Raw genomic sequence first — 23,132 nt, forward strand, 5'->3', positions numbered from 1 at the left:
TTGGCAAGCAATTTTGCCAAGGCATGTCACGCTCTCTCAGCCTCAGGGGTGCCAATGACAAAAACTCCTCTGAACAAATCTTGCCAAGAAAACCCCAGGATAGGTTCATGGCCATAAATCAGAAAAGACTTGAAGGCACACACAAGGCGAACCTATCCTGGGCTTTTCCTGGCAGGGGATTTGCTTGAGGCAAGTCACATTCTCTCAGCCTCAGAGGATGACAATGGCACACACACACACCCCGAACAAACCTTGTCAAGAAAACCCCAGGATAAATTCACCTTAGGGTTGCCATAAACCAGAAACAACTTGAAGGTACACACACACACACACACACACGGTGATCCTATTCTGTCGAGGCAAATCACACTCGGGGCAAAAACAACAACAACACAAGGTGAACCTGTCCAGGGAAGCCTCCCCAGGCGTTGCATGATTGTTATCTGATGTTGTTTTAAATTGTTGTCTGCCCTATTTTATTGAATGTTAACACGAATCAATATGTATTGTTTAATTATTTGTGTGGAATGTACGCCATAGGCAGATTTATTTTATCTGTTTTAATTGTATGGCCAGCACTGTGTACATTTGCTATATAAATAAAGCATAATAGTAATAATAATGCTCAAGGCAAGTCACACTCTCTCAGCCTCAGGGGTGCCTATGGCAAACCCCCCTCTGAACCAACCTTGCCAAGAAAACCCCATGATAGAGTCACCTTAGGGCTGCCAGAAATCAGAAAAGAGTTGGACTGCACCTTGTGGACTTCATCTCCCAGAAGCCTCCGCCACGTTGGCCAACAGCCTGGGACTCTGGGAGCTGAAGTCCAAAAGCCCTTAAAGGGCACAGGATTTAGGGACCACTAGGAGGCACACAGCCACAGACCATGCAGGAAGGGCCTGCAGCGCTGCTGTGTTCCTCTCTTTTCCCCGCCCCCGATCCCTCCCCTTCCTGTGTAGCTTTCCTTTTGGAGCCGGGCTGCAAGCATCCTTCCTGGAGGAGCATCCTCAAAGGAGCCAGGGTCTCCCTTCTTCCCCAGGAGCCTCCTTCGCAGCAAGGCATGGCCAGGGCCAGAGGATGAGGCAGCCGGCAGGGGGCGCTGCTGCGCAGGAGGGCTCCTCCTTCCTCGGAATACCCGTGTCACGGGCCTCGTGGGAATCCCCTGACACGTGTCTCCCCCGCCGCCTCGGCTCCTGTAAGGACCTCCGCCTCCCTGCATTTATTATTATTATTATTATTATTATTATTATTATTATTATTATTATTATGGGGCTTCTTTGGCAAGAGCTACAACATTATAATAGTTTATATAGCGTTGCAATTCAGTGGGGCACCCAAGGCATACAACTGATTTCCTGAGCCACTCCTTACTTACTTACTCTGGATGGCCCCTTGCAAATAGACGCATTATTGGGCTGCTACAACAGCTCACTTTTCCCCACTGAGGAAGACGCGTAGTCGAAATGTGTTTGGTTTTATTTGGTTTTATTGTCTTTTTTGTATATACAGTATATATACTACTATATGTCCCCTGGAAGTGCTTATATTTTGTATGCCCTCTGGGATTGACAGTTTTCAGCCTGCTATGCATATGGGCAGAATCTTTATTTTATACTTTGTATGTAAGCAGACATTATATATACAGTATTGCTTGTTGTTTTCATCCTCTGGCAAAGCACATTGCCTTGAACACACACACTTTGCCTGGATGTTAGAGCATCAACGTTACTACACTTATAGTATACTTAAGACAATAAAAGCTTTCCATGCTTTTTTTGTACTTTCCCCCTAGACTTTTTTTATTTGCCACAAAATTTCTAGACAGCAATTCCCAGGTTCTCCCAGTCAACGTTGGCTACTAGTCATGCTGGCTTGGGAGTTCTGGAAGTTGTAGTCAGAAATAAAGGACCTTCCCAAGTTTTGCTTTGAGGCTCACAGAAGGGCCTCAGCAGCTGGAACGTGTTCAGTGCTTGCTGGAGACAGCCAGTCCTCCCTTACTGGTTCCTACTGGGTAGGAGGACCTTGTGAAGACCCCCTGATCTGAGGGATTGGCTCAGCGCTTGGTGGACTCAGGTCTTCTCTTGTTAGTATATCTTATAAGTATATTTTATAAGTGCTGATTATGGCCTCTAAAGCCCTGTATGGCTAACTGAAACACCATGCCATCCTATATCAGCCCATTTAAGCCTTCACAGGCTGATTTGGTAAGAATGCAGGAAAGGGACTTCTCCATGGCTGCTCCTAGACTTTGGATTGCTCTCCCAAGGGAATTTGGGGTGGCTCCTTCTTTGCAGTCTTTCTGGTGGCAAGGGAAGACCTTTCTGCACCAGCAAGTCTTTGAGAAATTATTGTTTACAAGAAAAAGGCTTTTTCTGGTGCTGTACTGCTTTCAGTCTTTATTTTAATATAGTATTTTAAATAGGCTTCGTCCAGTTGTTAGTTAAAACTATTTATTGTAATGTTCTGTCTTTTGTAAGCCACCTTAAGTCCCAATCTGGGAAGAGGGCAAGGTATAAATGAAGAGATGGATGGATGGGTGAATGGATAGATAGATAACTTGCTTGTGGTGCAATAGGAATTAAAATGTTATTCTAACTCGGTTGCCTGTCTTTCCTCAGTGTAGTGCATTTGAGATGATGGAGCATGTGCGCCAGGGCCGCCAACGGGCCTCGGAAACTATTCGCAAGCAGAAACGCAAGGAGTTGGATGCCAGGCGCGGCAAATGCCGGATTCGTATCGGCAGCCATCTGGATCAGTGGTGTCAGCTTAAAGAGCAGCTGGGTTTCTCCTTGCACTCCCAGCTGGCCAAGTACTTGCTTGACAGGTGAGGACCTGTGGCATGTGAGCAGGGAATTGCTACCTTTGCTACCTTTGTCTAAATCGAGCATGGCCTGTTCAAGTCCCATCCTAGAACTAACCAACATAGTGAATGCTGAGGAATGTTACGAGTTGTAATCCAGCAACGTCTGCAGGGCTATGTGATTCCCACTCATGATTTAAATGTCTTCTTCTAAGGAGAAAGGGGGATTCATGTAGCCCCTTCCCGTGGTTGTTGTTGTTTTAATGTCTGTTCATTAATTTAATGCTGACAGTCTAATTTTTAATCAAAACTAAGATAATAGATATTCAAAAAATAGATTCAAAATAAAAAGAGATAAAATAAAAGAGAGAGAAGAAGAGGGGGGAAATGGGGGAAACCATGTAAAACCATAATAGGACTCTGACACCACCCAAACTGTAATGAAAAGGTAAATAAGCAGGCATAATTCTGCAATTACAGATTCAATTAAATAATCCTGCTAAAATTACTAATAACAATAACCACAGATTATTACATTGTTGGGCTTGCTCAAAAAGTCCATAAACAGTTTTCACTATTTTAAATAAATCTTCAGTTGGCTTCTCCTTTAGTTTAGCCATTTGGCCCCCAGTTCTTGTTGTGTTATGTTAGATTATTTAAACTCTGCCTTTTTTCTAAACCTGGAATTCAATACAATTTTCATAGTTGTTGGACTGCAATTTCCAGCATTCTCACTACTGTCTGTGCTGGCCAGCATTTCTGGGAATTTGTAGCCCAACATTATCTAAATACCCAATTGTGTTCTAGGAAACGTGGCAACACTACAGAAGAGGAGACAGGCAAGTTTTGGGGCAATAGATAGTAGTGGCTAATTGCTATTTTGCTGTCCTTTCTCCCATGGGCCTTCAGCCCCAAAGTATCCATTTTACATGACAGGGGAAGTTGAAGACAGACTTGCCTTCACATAAAGCAGAGTGGTTTGTGAATATGGACACCATCTTACCGCTCACAGAATGGTAAAAAGGAATTTCCCCCATCAGCAGGCATGGTAACTTTGGAGTTTGCCTCTTTTCCTCCTCAAACTCCACTGTCTCTCAGTCCTGTAGGTGCATGTATTTAATTATCTGCAAGAGCTTTTAGATATGGGGAAGCTGCAGACTACCAGATTTTGCTTGAGTGCAGCTTCCATCTTCCCTTATCATTGGCTGCCTACCTTTACCTTACCATAAAAAAGCCATCCAGGAAGCTGTGGAAGAATGCAAACCTAATTTGTTTGTAAGTAGCCAAATCACTAAATGCCTTACTAAACTACAAATTCTAGGATTCTTTAGGATGGAGCATGGCAGTTTTAAACAGCTATAACTATGTAGTATACATACTTAAGACCCCTAGCATCCAATTTACACTGAACCTGGGGAAACTATGTGAAGTTAGCACAATTCTCTAGAGCAGTTCTTCTCAAGCTATCTGATATAGGGGAACAACAGGATTTTTTTTCTCCGAATATTCCTGCATCAAGTACCATATTTGTGACTTGGTTAAAGTTTTATTCCCTTGTTTTCCTGGAAGCTTGCCATGGTCCAGCAACCAATGGCTTTGGGCCAGTATCAGTCCACCAACCACCAAGTTGGGTAGTACTGCTGTAAAATGGGATAGGAATCTTGTAGTCCTTCAGATGTTGCTGGGCTGCAGCTCCCAGCAACCCTTGCCAGTGGTGAGGGATGCTGGGAGTTTCAATTTGATAATATGTGGAGGGCCTTGCTCTGAAATGCCATTGTTGGGGGTGTTAATTTTGTGTGCTGAAAGCAGTTATAGATATTATTAACCAAGAGCACATCTAACCGAGTGTTCTGTCTTTTCACCCTCCTTCCCCACCTCTGTCGTTTCTCATGTAGGTACAATTCATCTAGCTCAGTGGTGAAAACAGGTAAGTGTCCTTTCAGAATTTCTGGAAATCAGAAGTGACTTCTGTTAGTATTAATTTGTTTAATTTTATATAGTTCTCAGAGAGAGGGCATTCAATCTCTGACCTCAGGACAAAAAGTACTACAAAGAGAGAATAGAAAGAGAAACAGCTGAATTGTAGTCACAAACTCCAATCCTTCAACAATGGGTTGTACAAAGACTATAGCTTCCTGGCACACTACACACATTATAACACTGGACACTTTTAGCCAGTTTAACATACCTCCTTTCTAGTTCCCAGCCTGCCCACACTACATTCCAAAACTTCCTTCACCGGTTATATGGCCATCCACCTACCCTGGCAACATCTGTCCTCCTGCAGATAAGCGCAACAAGGATTATGTTTTTATCCCAAATCGTGTACTTGCTTGCTTCTGCCATGGAGGAATATTTCATTAGTTTTTGAGGATGGGCAGGTGTGAGCAGTATGCTAGAACGCTTTATCTTCTTTTTGAAGTGCTCCATTTCCTGGAAGATCTTTTTTTGGATATATAAATCAGTCCTCTGCTTCCAGTAGTAATTGGTAATATACATATTATACAGTAAGGACAGCCACTGCTGCTGTGTAACATCATAAGAAGCTATTTTATACCAGATCAGACAGTTGATTCACTGAGTTCAGTAGTGACCCTCCATAGTGACACAAAGAATCTCCACATACTTTAACTCAGCCAGTTAGTACAGCCCGTTCCTTAGGGTTTCCTCACCCCCTCAGCCAAAACAATACTCACAGGGGTTACAAAAGCAAGTAGATGCAAGAGAAACTCATTTATGGGAATGTTGCTTTCTGTTGAAGCTTTTGTTGATTTTATTCTCCCCACCCCCACTCTCTCTCTCTTTTTCTTGTCCCAGGACAGGATGGCTCCAACACCACCCCTCATCCTTTTCCTTCCAATGCACTGCAGCACCTTGTTGTCCTTTCCCACAATCACAGCCAAGAGTGTGGCTTCATCCCTAACATGAAGTCCACTTTGTTGGACCAAAAAAGAGTTTCAGACAGCATGGTGTGGGAGTGCCTGGCTGGCCACACCTTCTCCTGGAAACCTTCCACCCCACAGACCTGCACGCCACCCCTCTGCAAAGTCGCCTCTGGAGGCCAAGACAAGGAAAAGGAGGGAAAAGCCGTGAGTTCCAAGCCCAGTCCCCCACCCTCCCCCACCATCCGACGCCGGCGTTCCCTCCGCCGGGCTGCAGCTGCCCATGCCTTTTCCTTAGCGCTTGCTTCCAACTCACCATGTCCAGTGGATGAGGCAGAGCCATCTTCCAGAGAGGATGGGGAGGGCAGTGCGGACAGAGAGAGGACAGGATGCATATCTCCTGGCAGCGGAACAGACTTGGGCAAGGAGACAGTATTGCTGCGTGGCCACAGCACTGAGGAGACAGGTGAGGGAGCTGGCAGGCTGCAAGAGGAGGCGGGTGGCAACGTTCTTGGCCAAAGGATTGATTAGGGATTGGCAAGGCCTCCCCTGGGTTGAGGAAGCATTTTGTGGAGTGTTGCGTTGTAATGTGAAGTGCACCAGTGTGGCATACCTTTGAGTAAAAGAGAGCTGGAAAAAAGAGTTGGCTCCTTAAGTGAAGCCTTAAGCTCAGCTAATTTAAAAATGGAGTATGCAAAAGTTCTTTTTTTGGATTGCTACCTCCAGGTCCTTTCACACTATACAGTTACAGCACTGTGACTACACATTAACAGCCATGGCTGCAATCTGTGGAATCCTTGGGTTTGTCATTTGATGAAACCCTAAAGCACTCTGGCTGGGAAGTCTACATTTACCTCCCTAAACTACAAATTCCAGGATACCATAGGATGCAGCCATGCCAGTTAATGTTGAATCACAGTGCTATAATTGTGAGGTGTGAATGGGCTCCCATAAGCTCCCAGTTGTTATATTATATAATAAAATAAAATAAAAACCTTAACCCACCACTTTCCATTTTCTGCTAAAGAAGCATGTATCGTAGAAATCATAGCAGGTTATGGTTATTCCTTATTCTAGAATATTATTATTATTATTATTATTATTATTATTATTTTCTATCCCACCTTTCTTCCCAACATAGGGACTCGAGGCAGCAAACAGCAAATCTAAAACAACACAATTGAAAAACCGTACATCATTAAAATGTATAAATATAAAATTTAAAAAACAATTAAACCATTTTAAAAGTTAAAACAGTTATGATTTAAAATCACATGTTACAAATGTTACACAACATTCCCAGACCTTATCAATTTGCAAAGGCTTGCCAACACAAGAATGTCTTTACCTGCCGCCGGAAGCACAGCAGAGATGGGGCCTTCCTGGCTTCTCTAAGGAGGGAGTCCCAAAGCTTGGGAGCAGTCACTGAGAAGGCCCTCTCTCTTATTCCCACCAAACACACCTGAGAGGTCTGTGAAATATGGTTTATGAAACACAGCTTTTTAGCTCTTACCATTTATTAGCAACCGGAAGAGATCTTCTCATTTAAAGATCAGAAACCACAAAGAATTGACACATTTTTTCCTGTTCTTTGTCTCCTCTCTTTCTTTTTCTTTGTCATGTGTCCATAAGTTTAGATTGTTGGTAGGATCTGGCATTAATAATTTTATTATACGCTATACTGCACAACTTTTTTAGCTGCGGAAGAATTATTGAAAAGTAATAGCAATAACAGTAACAGTTATAATAATAGCTTCTGTTCTCCTGTCAATTGGGATGCAGAAAACTGACATTTTCACCCTTTTCCTGCAAGCAATCTCCTGCAAGGAGGAACTGCAACAGGGATCTAGCTTCTGATTATCACACCAGAAGTCGTTGGCGGGGGGAGAGGTGAAAATGGCAAACTTCTGCACCACAATTTACAGGAGAACAGACCTCCATTGCTCACAGTGGTTGCTGTCTGGTAAGGCAAGATGTGTATGTGGAGGAGTCTGGCCAGAAGATACTACTTGTTTAATTGTGCTTAACAAAGGCCTGTTACAGACTGCCAAAATAAAGCTGCTTCGGGTCTCTTTGGAGGTATGCTGTTTAAATGACGCATGCATCCAAAGAATCCGGAAGCTGCACCAAAGCTGCACTCCAGTGCTTAGGAATGGAGTGTGGCTTTGGTGCGACCTCTGGACTCTTAGGACTCATGCATCATTTAAATAGCATACCTCCAAAGAGACTCGAAGCAGCTTTATTTTGGCAGTCTGTAACAGGCCAAAGTAGCTGATCTAGAATCACAGCCATCGTTTTTTTTACATATACAACAGTGAGAACTGATTCAGATGGAGAAGAATTAAAATGGAAACTGGAATAGGCGAGAGTTGAAGGGTGTTAGGAGGTGTATACAAAATCCAGGACAAGGGTGGAGAACATCTTTCATCCTGTTTCATAGAAGCTGATAAGGGTTGCACGCCAGTGACAGGTGCGCCAACACTAAATGTGTGAGACCAAAAATACAAGCATAGTTTCAGATGTTCTTCCTCCTGGTACCTAAGCAAAGGGAGTATGGCCATTGGAAGTAATCTAAAAGGCTGGTTTCTCTCTAAGGCCAAGGAGTAGGAAGCAATGAAGAGGTTCCCTTACCCACAAAATCTTTTAAGAGTTTTTCATGCCTTTGGTGCATTTTGTACATTGCTTAAATTAACATTACTATTTTAAACAAAGGAACAAATACCTCTGTTTAATAAATAAAAAGTTTAAAATGTTACTTAGATGTGCATGATTTCTCAGCATTGGAGCTCTTTATAGCATGTTCATTTTGCTTTATGAGCTGGTCATCTTTTAATTTGCAAGGTTATAAAATGTATAGTCTTGTTGATCACAGTATGTGGCTTTTCACCCTCGTCATCCTGATTGTTGCATGTTTTCCCTCTCAGCCATTCCATCCGAAGAAATAATTCCAGGTGGAACAAAACTCCCAACGCCTGAAAAGTAAGTTTCTTCAGTTGCTTTTTGGCTTTTCAAATACTGTGTACAGATATGGTTAGCAAGCTAGTTTTCTCTATAGTGTCTAGTGATTTTAAGTTTACGTTTTGCGTCAGGAACAAACTCTTCTCGAACATGGCCACATAACCCGAAAAACCCACAAAAAACTATGGATGTCAGTCATGAAAGCCTTCAACTTCACAACAATTAAATGATTCTTAAAGTTAAAACATTAAACATTAAAATCGATTTAAAGACTACATTTGTTGTTGTGTGCCTTCAACACATTACCAAGTTATGGCAACCCTGAGGACTTCCCATCATGGGTTTTTTTAGGCAAAATTTGTTCAGAGGAGGTTTGCTATTGCCTTCTCCTGAAGCTGAGAGCCTGTGACTTGCCCAAGCTCTCCCAGTGGAAATTGAACCTCTGCTGAGGTAAAAATACTTTTTTAAAAATAATACTTTAATTTTATTAAACAGCCTGGTCAGTTTTTTTTAAAAAACCCTTTATTTTAATTTGCTGAGAGAAGGTCAGCAAGATGTTCAGCACATCCTGACCTCCCTATTGAAGGAGTTCTAAAGTCTGAGAGCAGCCACTGAGAGTGACCTTGTTCCCACCAAATGAGCCTGAGAAGGTGGTGCAACAGAGAAAGAAGTCACTCCTGAAGATCCTAGAACTCTAATAGGCACATAAGACTGCTCCTTTTCCCCAGATGCTCAAGGGCAGCTGGAATGAACCTGGGCACACTCCTTGCAGCCAGTGAACAGCTGGATGGGTGGAGCTGCACACAGGAGGCCCTGGCCCCCACCTGTTGCTGTTGCATACTTAGAGCAAGATGTGTTGTGGAAAGAGATATTGGACATCTCCTTCCACAACAGTACTAAAAGTACATACACTGACATAACTAGGGATTACCTCAGCATATGTAACCAACAAGATGCTAATTGATGTGTTAGTGATGAGAAATTCTTCTGCCTTTGAGATAGGATGTGGCTGACCTAGATGAACTGAGATCTGTTCTGAACTGAAGGACATTTTGAGTTCTGCATCCCTTCCTCTCACTTTTTGGGGACTTTCTTCAGCACTTTGGCTCCACTGGATGGGACGCCTGAATCATTGCCAGACCAACAAGAGGAAGAAGAAAAAGCAGGAGGAGATGAAGAAGGAGATGAAGATGATTTGGCAGAGGAAGACAACCTGGCCTATGCAGATGACTTGCGAGATGAGAATTATCATCCTTCTCTAGAGAGGTAAAGAGCTTAGAGAAAAACTTGGAAAGTTGGGAAATTTCCTTTTCTGGAATACAACTCCAGTGGGGGAGTCAGGAGTAAATTCCCATTGAGTGCAGATGCATGAGAAGCAGGAAAATAAGCTTATTTTTTCCATTCATTCATTACAGTCAGCCCTTCTCATAGGCGGACTTGCCTCACGGCTTTAAGCTTACATGGAAGGCAAGCCCCACAGAAGTAATGAGGCCCCACTAGAAGTAATGAGGTGCACGTGCCTAATTCTTTCCTATGGGGCTTGAGCATACGCTGTTTTTCCCATACACGGAGGAGTCCAGAACGGATCCCCTGCATATAGAGAAGGCGGACTCTATATGATTACTATACTGCCTTTTAGGACAGTCTTCACAAGATGTAAAGCATCCTAAAATGTGACAACATACACCACATGATTTAAAAACTGAAATCAAAACAATTATGCAGTTGCAACGCCCTGTGAATTAAAAATACATCCCAGCTAAAATAAGATATTCCTAAACCAGGGCAAAGACATTAAAACTAATTTTGACTGGAAGGCGCCTTGCCTTTCAGAGATATTCTTTCTATGCAAACTTAAAAGCTTGCAAATGGTCTGACAGTTGCCATTCGTACAGTGAGACAGGCTGAGAGAGACAATTAACATCATCATTCATAATCCTCTTCTTTATACCCTGACCTTTTCACAAAATTGGGACTCAAGGCACTTACAATTTAAAACAAGTGCGATATAGCTAAAAGTACACACAAAAACAACATTAAAATAGAAATAAACTACACTCATCCCTCTGTATCCATGGATTTCAGCAACCACAGCTTGATTTTTAAAAAAATATATATAAATTCCAAAAAGCAAACACTGTTTTTGCCATTTTATATAAGGGACACCATTTTACAATGCCATTGTAATTCATGGGTCTTGAGCATCCATGGATTTTCTTATCCATGAGGGGTCCTGAAACCAAACCTTAGCATATACCAAGGGTCCACTGTATTCAATGTTTACAATATTCACATAAACTGTTCAAAATGTCACATTTTTTTCAATAGTTGCATTTTTTTTCCAAGTTGGCTTCTATAAAATAACATGTTCACGAGTAGCTAAAGCAATGAGATTTTTCTGAACACTGAACAATAGATGTAGGACAGGGGTAGGCAACCGTTTTGAGCCGGGGGCCGGGTTACTGTCCCTCAGACAACTGGGGGGCCGAACCCAAAACATAAATAATTTAATAATTTAAATAAATAAATAAATAAATAAACCGGGACAAATGTAGGACAACATTTTCAAATGGTGGACACTTTTTTTTAAAAAAAAGGGGAGGACACGCAAAAAAATTTGCTGATTTTTTAAAAAAATGTTAATATAAATGCATGTTTCTGAGGCATCTATAGACAATTGTCCTCCTTGCCCCTGCGCGCGAGAGGCCCCAGCGGCAATCGGCGGCAGAACCGGGCTGGGGCCAGTCCCAAGGCCTCACCGGGCCGCATCTGGCCCGCGGGCCACAGGTTGCCTACCCTTGATGTAGGATCTTTTCAAGCCTTGGAGTACAGGTCTTTTGGCAACAGTAAGGGTATGCGGGATCCAACCACATTGATCATTAGTTAAATTCCTTGTTTGAGGGATATAATTTAAATGAAATCTACAGGGATACTCATGAAAACATAATGACTGTGGGAATGAAGTCTTACACCTAAGTCAGGGCTGGAAATCATGGGGCTCTTCAGCTGTTGGACAAGTGTTTCTACCTCATGCCCCCACCTCTCCATTTAAAGCATATGGTGATGTCTTCTCTGTCAGTCTGTAAAAACTAATCAATTTAGTTTTAGTTAATGTAGCTCTTGCTCTAGGTGGACCAGGCCTTATAGGTAAATACTTGTCTCCCATCTTGCTTTTTCATGTAGGGACTCCAAGCAACGACACCACAACCTGATAAAGGGGAGTAAGGTCCCTCCAGAAGAAGAGCAGCCCACTGGTGAAACGTGTCTCACTAGCCAGGACCCTTCTGAGGAAAAGAGTGGCAAAGTGAGGTGAGGGGGACAAGGCGGGTGTAAATAAGTGAGACAGGAGGTGGTGATCCTGAAAAACAAGTGGGCAGGGACAGATGCCAAATCTTCTCAAACTGATTGGGGGACCAACCAAGGCTGGTTCCACACTGCAGAAGTAATCCAGTTTGATACCACTTTTAACTGTCATTGTTCAGTGCTATGGAATTATGGGAACTGTTGTTTTGTGAGCTATTTAGACTGTTCTACTAGACAGCTCTAGTGCCACAACAAACTCCAGGTCCCAGGATTCCATAGGATGGAGCCATTACATTTAAAGCAATGTCAAACTGAATTATTTCTACAGTGCAGATGCAGCCTCAGATCCAGTTTAAAAATGAAAACCCAAAAGAGGACCAAACCATTTTATAACATGGAAAATATCAGAATTAACATGGAAAATATCTGGCCCTTGAGAAATACTTCCATTATTTTAGTAAAGGGTTTGGCAATTCTTTTTTTCCCTGTTAAAGGCCTCAGTCCTTCTGGGAGGGTGGGAAGCTGAATCCCTGCAGTAGCAGCTGGTGGCTTTCATATCACTGAGACAGTGAATCCATTCTTGGTTTTAGTGTTTACTTTAAAAGAGATATCCAAGGTACTTAACCTATTTTGAAGAGTTATTAAAGATTTAAACAAGAACCTTTACTGAATTCACTGCCCCACTGACATGGAAATTGCCACTGCATGCCAGCAATAGAAAGGGCCTTTGTCAGAAATAAAGAAACCCACTCCATTCTTTCTCTCACTGCTTGGAAAGTTCTTCTATTTTTTTCCTTAAGTAACTTATTTTCTTAAGTAAAGATGTACTGTCTTAAGTAATTTGTTGGTTTTAAATGTTGTCATATTGGAAGGCTGGTAAACTCTTGCGTTACTTTATTATGTTACTTTTCTGTTGTTTTGGGGCAGGTGAGGGGAGACTCAAAAAATTCCCATTAAAATGTCCTTAAAAATTAGCTTTCAAAAGAACATAGCAACATCTCTCATTCTGTCGGAGGTATAACTTCATCCCTGCTCATTACATTACCTTTGGAGTGTACATTACATCCTTATTATCTTTTAAAAAAACATATCTAAGGATGTTGGCCATACAGCAAAATAAACAACGTCCAAAATCCACAAAATAATGATAATCAAAAGTGCAAAAAAAATGCATCATGCAAATTTTTGAAGCTCCACTGGCTGGATTTTATGACTCGACCAAGGAAAACCAAGGGTGGTCTTAAGCATATCCATCTCTCTGAGCCTCAGAGGACAGCAATGCCAAACCCCCTCTGAATAATTCTTACCAAGAACAACCCATGATAGGGTGGCCTTTGGGTCATCATAATGTGGAAACGACATGAAAGACACGGCAACAAGTCTTGATTTATATCATCAACTATGTTTTAGAAGAACAGGTAGTTTGCAAAGCTAATGCATCTCAGTTGTTCATTAAAGACCAGGACATCTATTGAAGTATTTTGTACTGCAACAGATACAGCTCACTGTATTGTTAATAAACCATCCCTTCACTGTCTTCTATGACTGAGGATTGCAGCTAAGAGGGAACAAGAAAGCAGGAGAGAGCTGACAGGTGACATAATTGTCAGTGATTCTCAAAATGTTCCAGCTCTTAAAGCCTGCAAGCCCAGCTCCACTGCAACATTGAACAGACAGCAACAAGACAGGGCACTGCAATGTAAAAGCAAATGGTCTGTCTGATCAGAAATGGTTGTGTGAACCGGCCCAGAGTTATAGGCCTCCTTGGTCAATGTTGAAAATCCAGTCTCCTTGACAATTGGCTCACATGCAGATGGCATACATAGGGAGCTTGTGTCCGATTGCTTATAGCAGTGGTGGGCAAAGTGGGCTATGATGACCCTAAAGTCTTTTTTGCAGCTCAAGACCCATCCAGATTCTCCAGACTACCCTTTGGCCAACAAAAAAGGATAAATTGCAATTTTCCTTGTAAACAAGGTCCCCGCTGCAGTATATAATATTAAAAATACTGTTTTTTCAAAACCAGAACTACGTTTTAGCCACTTTGGAGTCCACACACATACACCCACCCACTTTTTGGTACTTTTGCTAGTCAATACAGTCCATGAGGGTCGCAGGGCAGAAAACTGGTCCTACTGCCATTGCCCACCCCTGCTTTACAGATCCACTAGCATTAGGTTAGAATTATATTCTAGGTTTTACCAGAAATTGGCTTTGTGTTCCTGGATTGCTAGAATTCTAGGCCCAGTGCTAACCAGAACCCTCCCATTACACAGCCACTGCCACCATTGCTTCCCTTGCCCAGGTGTAAAATTTTTACTTTTTTGGACCAAAACTCCCCAAATCCTTGAGTCAGAATGACCATACTAGCAGGAGGTTATGGGAGTTATAATAAAAGGAAAGTTATGTGCCTTCAAGTCACTTGTTGATATAAGGTGATCCGATGTATTTCATAGGGTTAAGGCAAGGAAAATTTATATTACCATAGAATCTTAGAATTAGAAGGGACCACAAGTGACATTTAGTCCACAATTCAGGGAATACACAACTACAGCACTCCTGAAAGATGCCCATCTAAACTATTTAAAGACCTCCAAAGAAGGAACGGAGAGTTCATGACCCTTCAAGGTAGCAAATAGTTCTCACAGTCAAGATGTTTCGTCCTGATGTTTGGGTGGAATCTTTTTCTTATAATTTGAATCCACTGGTTTGTGTTTTGGAGCAGCAGAAATAAGCTTGCTTGCCATTGCCTTCCTCTGAAATTTTTACAGCACCATGTATTCCTTGGTGATCCCCATCCAAGTACTAACCAGACCTGACCCTCTTTAGCTTCCAATATCAGACAGGATTTTGTACCTTTAGGGTTTTTAAGCCCTGGGAATTACAGTCCACAAAATAACATCTCCAAGCTCTACTCCCATTTTTGTCACAATAGCAGATGGAGGGCTTTTCTGGAGGAAACATTTTCTTTGTTATACTCTTTTCTTCCTGTACAGCTGTAAGAAGTGGACACAGCCTAGTGATGAAGATGTGGCCCAGATTGGTCCAAAGCGAATCAGGTGGGCACCACTCATTGGTTTTTCAACTCTACAAGGCATTTTCATAACCTACTTGGCTAAAAAAGCAAAGGTAACAAAGATAGAAGGTCTAAGCACCATGGAACAAGACCTCTGACTCAGTGCCTAACTAGAACTAGACACTAACCAGTTGATTGTGTATTATTTAACAATATGTGTGTATTAATTTGTGTATAACAGATTTATATTTCACCTCTCCTATGCTGAAAAAAGGAGGATTGCTCAAAATGACTACCAGTGTTTTTTTTTAAATTTCTTTAACAGACACAAAGATAAAGATGACTAAGATAAAATAACTGTAGCAAGCTATTGTGAAATATTCTGTGTTTCAGTGAAGAACTGGTCTGTTGCCGCCTTAGGCACTCTTGTCTTTAAAATGGACTTCAGTACTGTGTTTTTCATTTTGGTCTTGTTTTTAATTGCATTTTCTTAAAATGCTGTAATTGTAGACTGACCCTGATGTTCCAGGGTAAAAGATAAAGAGAAGGTTGTATAGACTGTTACACAAACCATTCACATTTATAGAAAGCTCATCTGACATTGTTAAAAGTAATAATAATTCATTGCAGTTATTTTCTATTGGCTGCAGAATTCATATTTAAAGTGATATTTTTGCTTTGGTAATAAATGCTTTAAAAGCTGGTGACCAGCCTTAGACATCTTTCCACAGTTCCGCAAACACAATTCTGTATACTGGAAGTACTGTTGCATTGTTTTGCAATTCTGTTGTAATAATGTTCAGTGCTGGAAGTTTTAAGGGATTCTTCCTTCCTTCCTTCCTTCCTTCCTTCCTTCCTTCCTTCCTTCCTTTTTTTCTTTTTCTTTTTTTGTAGGAAGGCAGCCAAGCGAGAGATCCTCCTTTGTGACTATGACGGCTGTGGGAAGATTTTCTCCAACCGGCAATACTTGAATGTAAGTTACAGATTAGTGGCAAAAGCCCTGTACTGTCTCTCATTCCAGCCAGCATGGCATAATGGCTAAAGTTTTGGACTAGGATCAAAGAGACCCAAGTTCAAATCCCCACTCTGCCATGGAGCTCACTGGGTCATCTTGGGCTAGCTGTTGATTTCTTAACCTAACCTACCTCACAGGGTTGTAGTGAGGATATAGATGGGGACTGTGTTTACCTCTTTGAACTCCTTAAAGGGAAGGTGAAATGGACATCTACAGGACCAGAAAGACTTTGGTCTGATTCCTCTGTACACCGTTTGAACTTCCAAGGCATTATTCCTAAAGTGCACAATGGAATGGTGTACTTATTTCAGAGCTGGGGAAAGTTATTTCTATGGATTTAAACTCCCAGAATCCCCTAGCCCTAGTAGTCACAATGGCTGGGAGATTCTGCGAGTTATAATCCCAAAAAGTAACTTCTCCATGGGCTGTTTCCTTGATGTCCTGCTTGTAGGCACCCAGATGAATCGAGTGCTGAAGCTGATAAGCATGCATAGTCTCTGGGGTTTGTAATATCACAAAAAAGTGCCTTCTTGATTTGCAGTGTCCACAAAAAGTGGCAGTGGATGCAGATCACACTATTGATTCATGAAGGTCCCGCCCCCTCTTTATTTTTGTAAATTAAGATTATCACAGAAAAAATATATTATGATAGTACAGGCATAACTCATTTAACAAAGCCTCTGACAAATCTCTCCTTTTTACAAAGTTTTTTTAATAATCACCCAGCTCCTTTTTCCATCTAATCTGTATAGTTTGACGTTTTTAGTAGCATCGGTATTGGGAAGTTGGTTGACGAGGACTAGCAGAACAGACTTTCAGTGTCAAGTTGCAGCAGTATATCTGCAGTAAACAATGCAGCTTGAGCTGGGAAAGAGCAGGATTCTGTTCTAGACAATTGTAGTCTAGCTATGTGTGCCTGCCTACAACAGGCAAGGTAAAGAACAGAATCCTTTACTGAGCATGCCTGAAGAGCAAAACAGAGAGAAAAGGGCAAAGTGGATAAGCATGCCTCATCAGCTACCCCTTCTTGTTGTTGTTGTGTGCCTCCAAGTCATTTTTGGCTTGTAGTGACTCTAAAGTGAAGCTATCTTGAGGGTTTTTTGGCACATTTCTTCACAGGGGGTTTGCCATTGCCATGATCTGAGGCTGAGAGAATGTGACTTGCCCAAAGTTACCCAGTGGGTTTTTATGCTCAAGCAGGGAATCGAGCCCTGATCTCCAGAGTTGTATTCCTGTGCTCAACCTACTACAACACTGGCATATTAGAAAAGCGTAGATTTGTAAGGCTGGCTGCCAAAATGGAAATCATAAGAAAAGTTATTTTGTGCAGACATTGTCCGGGTGTTGTAGTAGTTTCTGGTTGCACCTAGCCTTCCTTGCGGGGTCACTGAAAATAAAAATGGAAGAAAGGATAGTATACACTCCCTTGTTTCCCTTGTGTCCCTTAACCCTGTACAGCTTAAGAAACAGAACATTAAAAATAATTAAATAAAAAACAGTATGTAACTCTCCCTAGATTTGCTGGGAGAAGGGAATAAATACTGGCTAATTCTCCATTTTTATTTTTGTTTTAATGTAAATTCCAACTGTTACTCAGAACTTTATCCATCCTTTGGCTGTTCTCCAATCTTTAGCTTTCTTGGGGAAAAATAGCAGGAACAAGATCATTTTTATATTAACAAAGCTGGTAATCATTTTAGGTAGTTTATAGTAGTGAGTACTTAGAAGAATTTAGTGTAGTTTATTCAGCTTGGACTCTTTTTCCTTCCCCAGCATCACAAGAAATACCAGCATGTTCACCAAAAAACCTTTACCTGTTCAGATCCCAGTTGTGGCAAGTCCTTCAATTTCAAGAAACACCTCAAGGAACATGAGAAACTGCATAGTGGTGAGTATTCCACATCTACAAACTCACTTGAGGGACAGGGGTGGGGAACCTCAGGCCCTGGAGTCAAATCCAGCCTTTCTGGGTCTTCCCACTTTGCTATGATCCCTTCCCTGGGATGCCTTTTCCAGCTTTCATACAGCTTTTCTCCCATTCTCAAATTTTGATGTGTCCTGAGGCCTAGTTATTGGCAATGAGAGCTTTAAGGTAAAATAAGTCCATGTTTGTAGTCCAAACCATCTGCTGTTGGCCCTGCCGACCACTGGAATAGTGTTGCCTGATTGCACAGTGCATACCGTGGGTCATCCCAATTAACCCAACTTTTTCCCAGAGTTGGCAAAGTTGTAGGAAGCCCCCAGTATTTTCATGAAACCCTGGAGTTAGCATAGGGTTTTGTGACATACAAACAACTGGATTGTGCTTATTAGGCCAGCCCACTGTTCACATGCCAGGTACCGCCTTGAGTCCCTATACCGGGAGAAAGGCAGGATATTAATTAATTAATTAATAATCCCCACACTGAGCAGCACTGGGAAAAGGGACGGCCTGTCCTCAGAGCTGCAGCCGTCACTGCCATACCTGCAGGAGCTCCATGGTCAGGCCACTCAGTGTGCCACTGCTTCTGAGGGTGAGCTTGTCTGTACAACCAATAAGAAGAAAGAGCAGAGTGTAGAGATACCAGTTCCACTTCTTGCATCTGAAGAAGCAGACTGCAATGCACAAAAAGTTACACTGAAATAAATTGGTTAAGTCTTAAAGGTACTACAAAACTCCATTTTTCCTTCGTTGTCTTTTTTTAAAATTAGTAAGATAAGAACACAGGTGTCTCTTTAAGGATTATTAAAGGCACAGGAGGTCTGTTCTGATCTGAATATTTTGAGGGGAAAAATATTGCTAAATTTTGCCATGCAACTTGTTACCTCAAAATAACCAGTGACGTGCCTTTTCCTGCTCCCCGAACTTGCAGATAAACGTGACTACATCTGTGAGTTTTGTGCCCGCTCCTTCCGGACAAGCAGCAACTTGATCATCCATAGACGAATCCACACTGGAGAAAAACCTTTACAGTGAGTATTCTCCATGTGGCTCTTTCCAGTCTCAGTCATGCCATAAGAACAGCAGAAGAGACCCCCCAGGATAGTTGGATGAAGGGCCCATCTAGCCATGCTTACCATAAAGTCTATCAGAGATTTCTCCAGGAAACCTTTGCCAGCAAAGCTCTGATAGCCTTTAGGGCTGAAGGGCGGGTTAAAAAAAACCATTAATAATAATAATAATAAAGAACAAAGCTGGTAACCTTCTCTATCTTGCTGTTGCCCACCAGCATCTTGTGGTCGGTGACACACTCTGAAGATCTTTCAGATTTAGGGTTTCCATGGTGAAAAGTGGAGAGGACTCCTATACCTTTATGGGTTGTGTTGAAGAGGGAATTTCAGCAGAGGTTTCTTATCACACAACCAGATAATAAGCAACATCTGCTGAAATTCAATTTGCTATACTTCCATTGAAGGTACAGGAGCCATATCCACTTTTCACTCTAGCAACCTTATTCAGGTTTCATATACAAATCATGATGACTAGTCATGTATTATATTATTAGTTCTGTTAGGATCATAGAATTGGGAAGGATAACAAGGGCCATCTACTCAAACTCCCTGCCATGCAGACTATGTACTTAAAATTCTCCTGAGAGCTGGTCATCCAACCTCTGTTTGAACACCTGCAGAAGAGGAGAGCCCACCACTTTCCTAGGCTGTGTATTCAACTCTCAAACAGCTCTTGCAATCAAGAAATCCTTCCCAGTCTTTAGCCAGAATTTCTTTTCTTGCAATTTGGCTCCAGGCTCCCTCCATCTCCTACATGACATCCCTTCAGGTATTTAAATAGGACTATCATGTCACCTCTTGGTCTTCTCTAACTTAAACATACGCGGCTGCTTAAGTCATTCTTCATAGGTTATTCAATCTATATCCGTCCATTCTAGATTTTTTAAATATTAATCATTGTATCTTCAAATCTTTATTCACACCCTCTAGTGCTAATCCATTCAATCGCTTTCTCTTTAAACAATTTTCATTTTTGTTACTTAACCTCTCCAGTTCCCCAAATATTCAGTTGTTGAATATTTCATTTGTTCAAAATGACCAACCAAAGAAGCCCCTGTTCTGTGGCCATATGCAGAACGGGAAGGCCAAACCATGGATCTCCCAAAGGCTGTTCATTTCATGCCTCAGACACATACAGTATATTGAAGCCCTTCCCTCTTTCCTTTTTCTCCTCTCCTCCACAGATGTGAGATTTGTGGGTTCACCTGCCGCCAGAAGGCCTCCTTGAATTGGCACATGAAGAAGCACGATGCCGACTCCTTTTACCAGTTTTCCTGTGACCTCTGTGGCAAGAAATTTGAGAAGAAGGATAACGTCACAGCCCACAAGAGCAAGAGTCATCCGGAAACGGTCACTGGGCCTCCCCAGTCTGTCCTTGGCCCACCACTGGCTGTGGAGCAGCTGGAAAACTCTGGGCATGTCCAGCCTAGTAACACACAGGAGAAGACAGGGCACTCTCCCCTTGCCATCAGAGTCATTATAGAGTAAAGGACTGTGTAAAGTGAGAGGCAGGGAATGGCACAAAGGATTCCTGACAAATCTCCTTAGCAGAGAAGGGCTCTAGGGTTTCATGCCCGGCTACAGAGTACCCATGAGATGAAGGCTCCCCCCCCGGGTGGAGGGGATGAAGAAGGCCATGAGCCCCTAAAGCACAGATCCACCAACCAGATTCCACCTGCTCAGCTCAGCCAGTTCCTGCATCAGACAGAGAGTCCTATGCTCAGCACTGTCTCATTTCTGGAGGGCCAGCCATTATCCAATAGGAATCACCCCCAAATCTTTCCTTTTGTGATGGATGGCCGACACGCTTTTGTTCAGACTCCCAAGTGACTAAGGAGCTGATTCTAAGGCAGGCACCCGGGTCTTAGTTCTCCCTGCTCTGGATTTACCTTATTTGGATGGACAATGATGGAAGATATGAAGTGCCCAGTGGTTGTTTTTTAAACCATCCCAGCTGAGAACCTGACAAGATCCTGCAGCTCAACATGGCCAGGCTTTCTTCTTTTCCATTTGTTACCCTGATCCATTTGGTTTGCATCTGTTCCTGGACATGATGGGGAAAACCAGCCCCATTCCTGTAGAGCACACTTGCTGAATGCAGAGAAATTGACGGAAGGCCTTTGCCTGTTCAAAGCATGTGTGCCGTTAAAGAGCTGTGATCAGGGATTGAAGGTACTTTAGACTAAGGATTCTGTGCCATGAATGACTGAATTTTACATTTTAGTATAAGTTACCTAATTTTTCTAGGTACTTATTTTACAAAATTACATTTTACTAGACGTGGAAAGCTGGCTGACTAGTTCTAGAGAGGAAGCTGTACTGGGCACTTTAGTCCCATCCCTTGGCAATCTTAGGCATTGGCTTTTGAGATCTGCCAAGTTTTCAAGCCTAAAATAAGTAGCAAATACCTAGTCCTTATGTCTCCAAAAAGACTAGCTTTGGGGGGTGTGTGTGTGTGTTTATTTTTAATCAAAGGTGAGATTCTCAGGTAACAACATTTTGCAGCCAGTCCTACACCCTGGATTTATTTCTGCATTAAGTAAACCCTGATCTGGTTGTTAGTTGTTTTCCATTCCCACTGATTAGCTTAACACAGCTTTTAAATTACGTGGGCCATTAATAAGTATAGCCTTCACCACTGTGCTCCTCACAGCTCCTGAGACCTTTCATGTCAAACAGTGTGAAGATGCAATTTTTTTACTTTTGCCAACCAGAAACCATTTGTGGTCTCTCATACAGTGTGCTAAGCCAAATAAAGAGTTCACAGGAGAGTATCTGGGTGAACGTATATGGAAAAATGAAACCACTATTTAGATACCAATGAATCTCAGTGCCACTCTCGATCTTTCATTCCCAGAGGAGTTTTATTTCGGGTAAGTTCTGCCTGATCCTACTTTGAATGCTCATGTTCTTGAACAAGAGTGAGGCACCATGGGCCCCAGGGCTAAATTTAGCCCTCTGGGTTTCCTCCTGCTCTTTGACTGCCTTTTGTTGGTAGCATCCCAGCTTTTCTACAGGTTTCTCCACCATTCTAATCAGTTGAATTGCTTCTCCTAAGGCTTCATTACTGGCAGGAAGAGTTTCAGATTAAAGTATGATGGTATATTTGGTTGCACCCTTTTGCCTTTCATCCCACCCATTGCTGGAATGTACCGTCCCCCCCAAAAAAACCCCTCTGAAACTGAATTCACCTTTCAGGTTGAAAGAAATTCCCCATTCCTGCCTTACAGCTTGGGAGGAATAGCAGCTTCAGTCAAACACTGAACTTTAGTTGTTAAATCAGTTCTTTTCCCTCTCTTGGGAAATGGCCATGGCTTACATGAGCCAAAGCATCAAACCTATCATGTGAAGAACATGGAAGTCCATCCTTTTGAGGAACCCCAAACTGTGCATGATCTTGATTTCAGAATGCTTATTTTTCTTGCGGAATCACTTCTAGTTTGACTCGGAAGAATTAAATTTCACAGTCATAGTGTTGGAGGGGACCATAAAGGCCATCTAGAGGAGTTCTGGAAGGTACCCATCTAACTTCTGTTTAAAGGCTTCCAAAGAAAGAATCCACTGCCCAGTCCATTCCACTGAACAGCTTTTATGGTAAAGAATTTCTTTGTGATATTCAGGTGGAATCTTTGAGAGGGAGAAGCATAATTTGAATCAATTGGTATATGTTCTAGTCTCTGGAGCTCCAGAAAATAAGCTTACTCCATCTTCTACATGACATCTCTTCTGATAATTTAATTTCTGAACTCTGCTACACATGCCTTCTTTGAAGACATGCAACTTTTCTGTCTCTGGTAGCTCTGATAATGGCTCATTCAGGCATATATTCTGCAGGACATTTACAGATTGTTTACCCTTACTCAGAATTGTTTGCCCAGAGGTTACTCTGTATGAGTTGCTATTCTAGACATGCCTCCTTTCAGTTTTAAATTTGAAAAGTGTAGAACAGCAACTCATACTGAGTGACCTCTGGGCAAACAATTTGGGAGTCTTCTATTCAGGAAAAAACAGTCTTAAGCTCCAAAATCTTGGAAACACTGGCACATAACTATCTTCCTCACATTTTAGAGCACTCTTGTTTGCCATTTAATGGGGAATATAGGAAAAAAAAATTATGGGCTGGTTGGCAAGCTATGGTAAACCAAGGATCTTCAGGAATTGTAGCTT

At 42.1% G+C, this 23,132-nt stretch overlaps 1 protein-coding gene across 1 annotated transcript; it reads left to right on the plus strand.

Annotated features, from left to right (window-relative positions):
• Positions 1 to 1,012: 1,012 nt before the first annotated feature.
• LOC149321175 (zinc finger protein 692-like) lies at positions 1,013 to 21,736 on the plus strand. Its single transcript, XM_089516784.1, has 12 exons — positions 1,013 to 1,195; positions 2,619 to 2,824; positions 4,696 to 4,727; positions 5,618 to 6,148; positions 8,607 to 8,661; positions 9,739 to 9,906; positions 11,824 to 11,949; positions 14,940 to 15,002; positions 15,854 to 15,932; positions 17,748 to 17,862; positions 18,827 to 18,926; positions 20,150 to 21,736. Exons 2-12 carry the CDS (start codon positions 2,634 to 2,636, stop codon positions 20,451 to 20,453), a joined length of 1,764 nt encoding a protein of 587 aa, XP_089372910.1. The 5' UTR covers positions 1,013 to 1,195; positions 2,619 to 2,633; the 3' UTR covers positions 20,454 to 21,736.
• Positions 21,737 to 23,132: the final 1,396 nt, after the last annotated feature.

Source organism: Sceloporus occidentalis, unplaced genomic scaffold (genome assembly GCF_023333645.1).
Source record: "Sceloporus occidentalis isolate IW3139 unplaced genomic scaffold, rSceOcc1.0.p SCAF_1, whole genome shotgun sequence".
Classification (NCBI taxonomy): domain Eukaryota; kingdom Metazoa; phylum Chordata; class Lepidosauria; order Squamata; family Phrynosomatidae; genus Sceloporus; species Sceloporus occidentalis.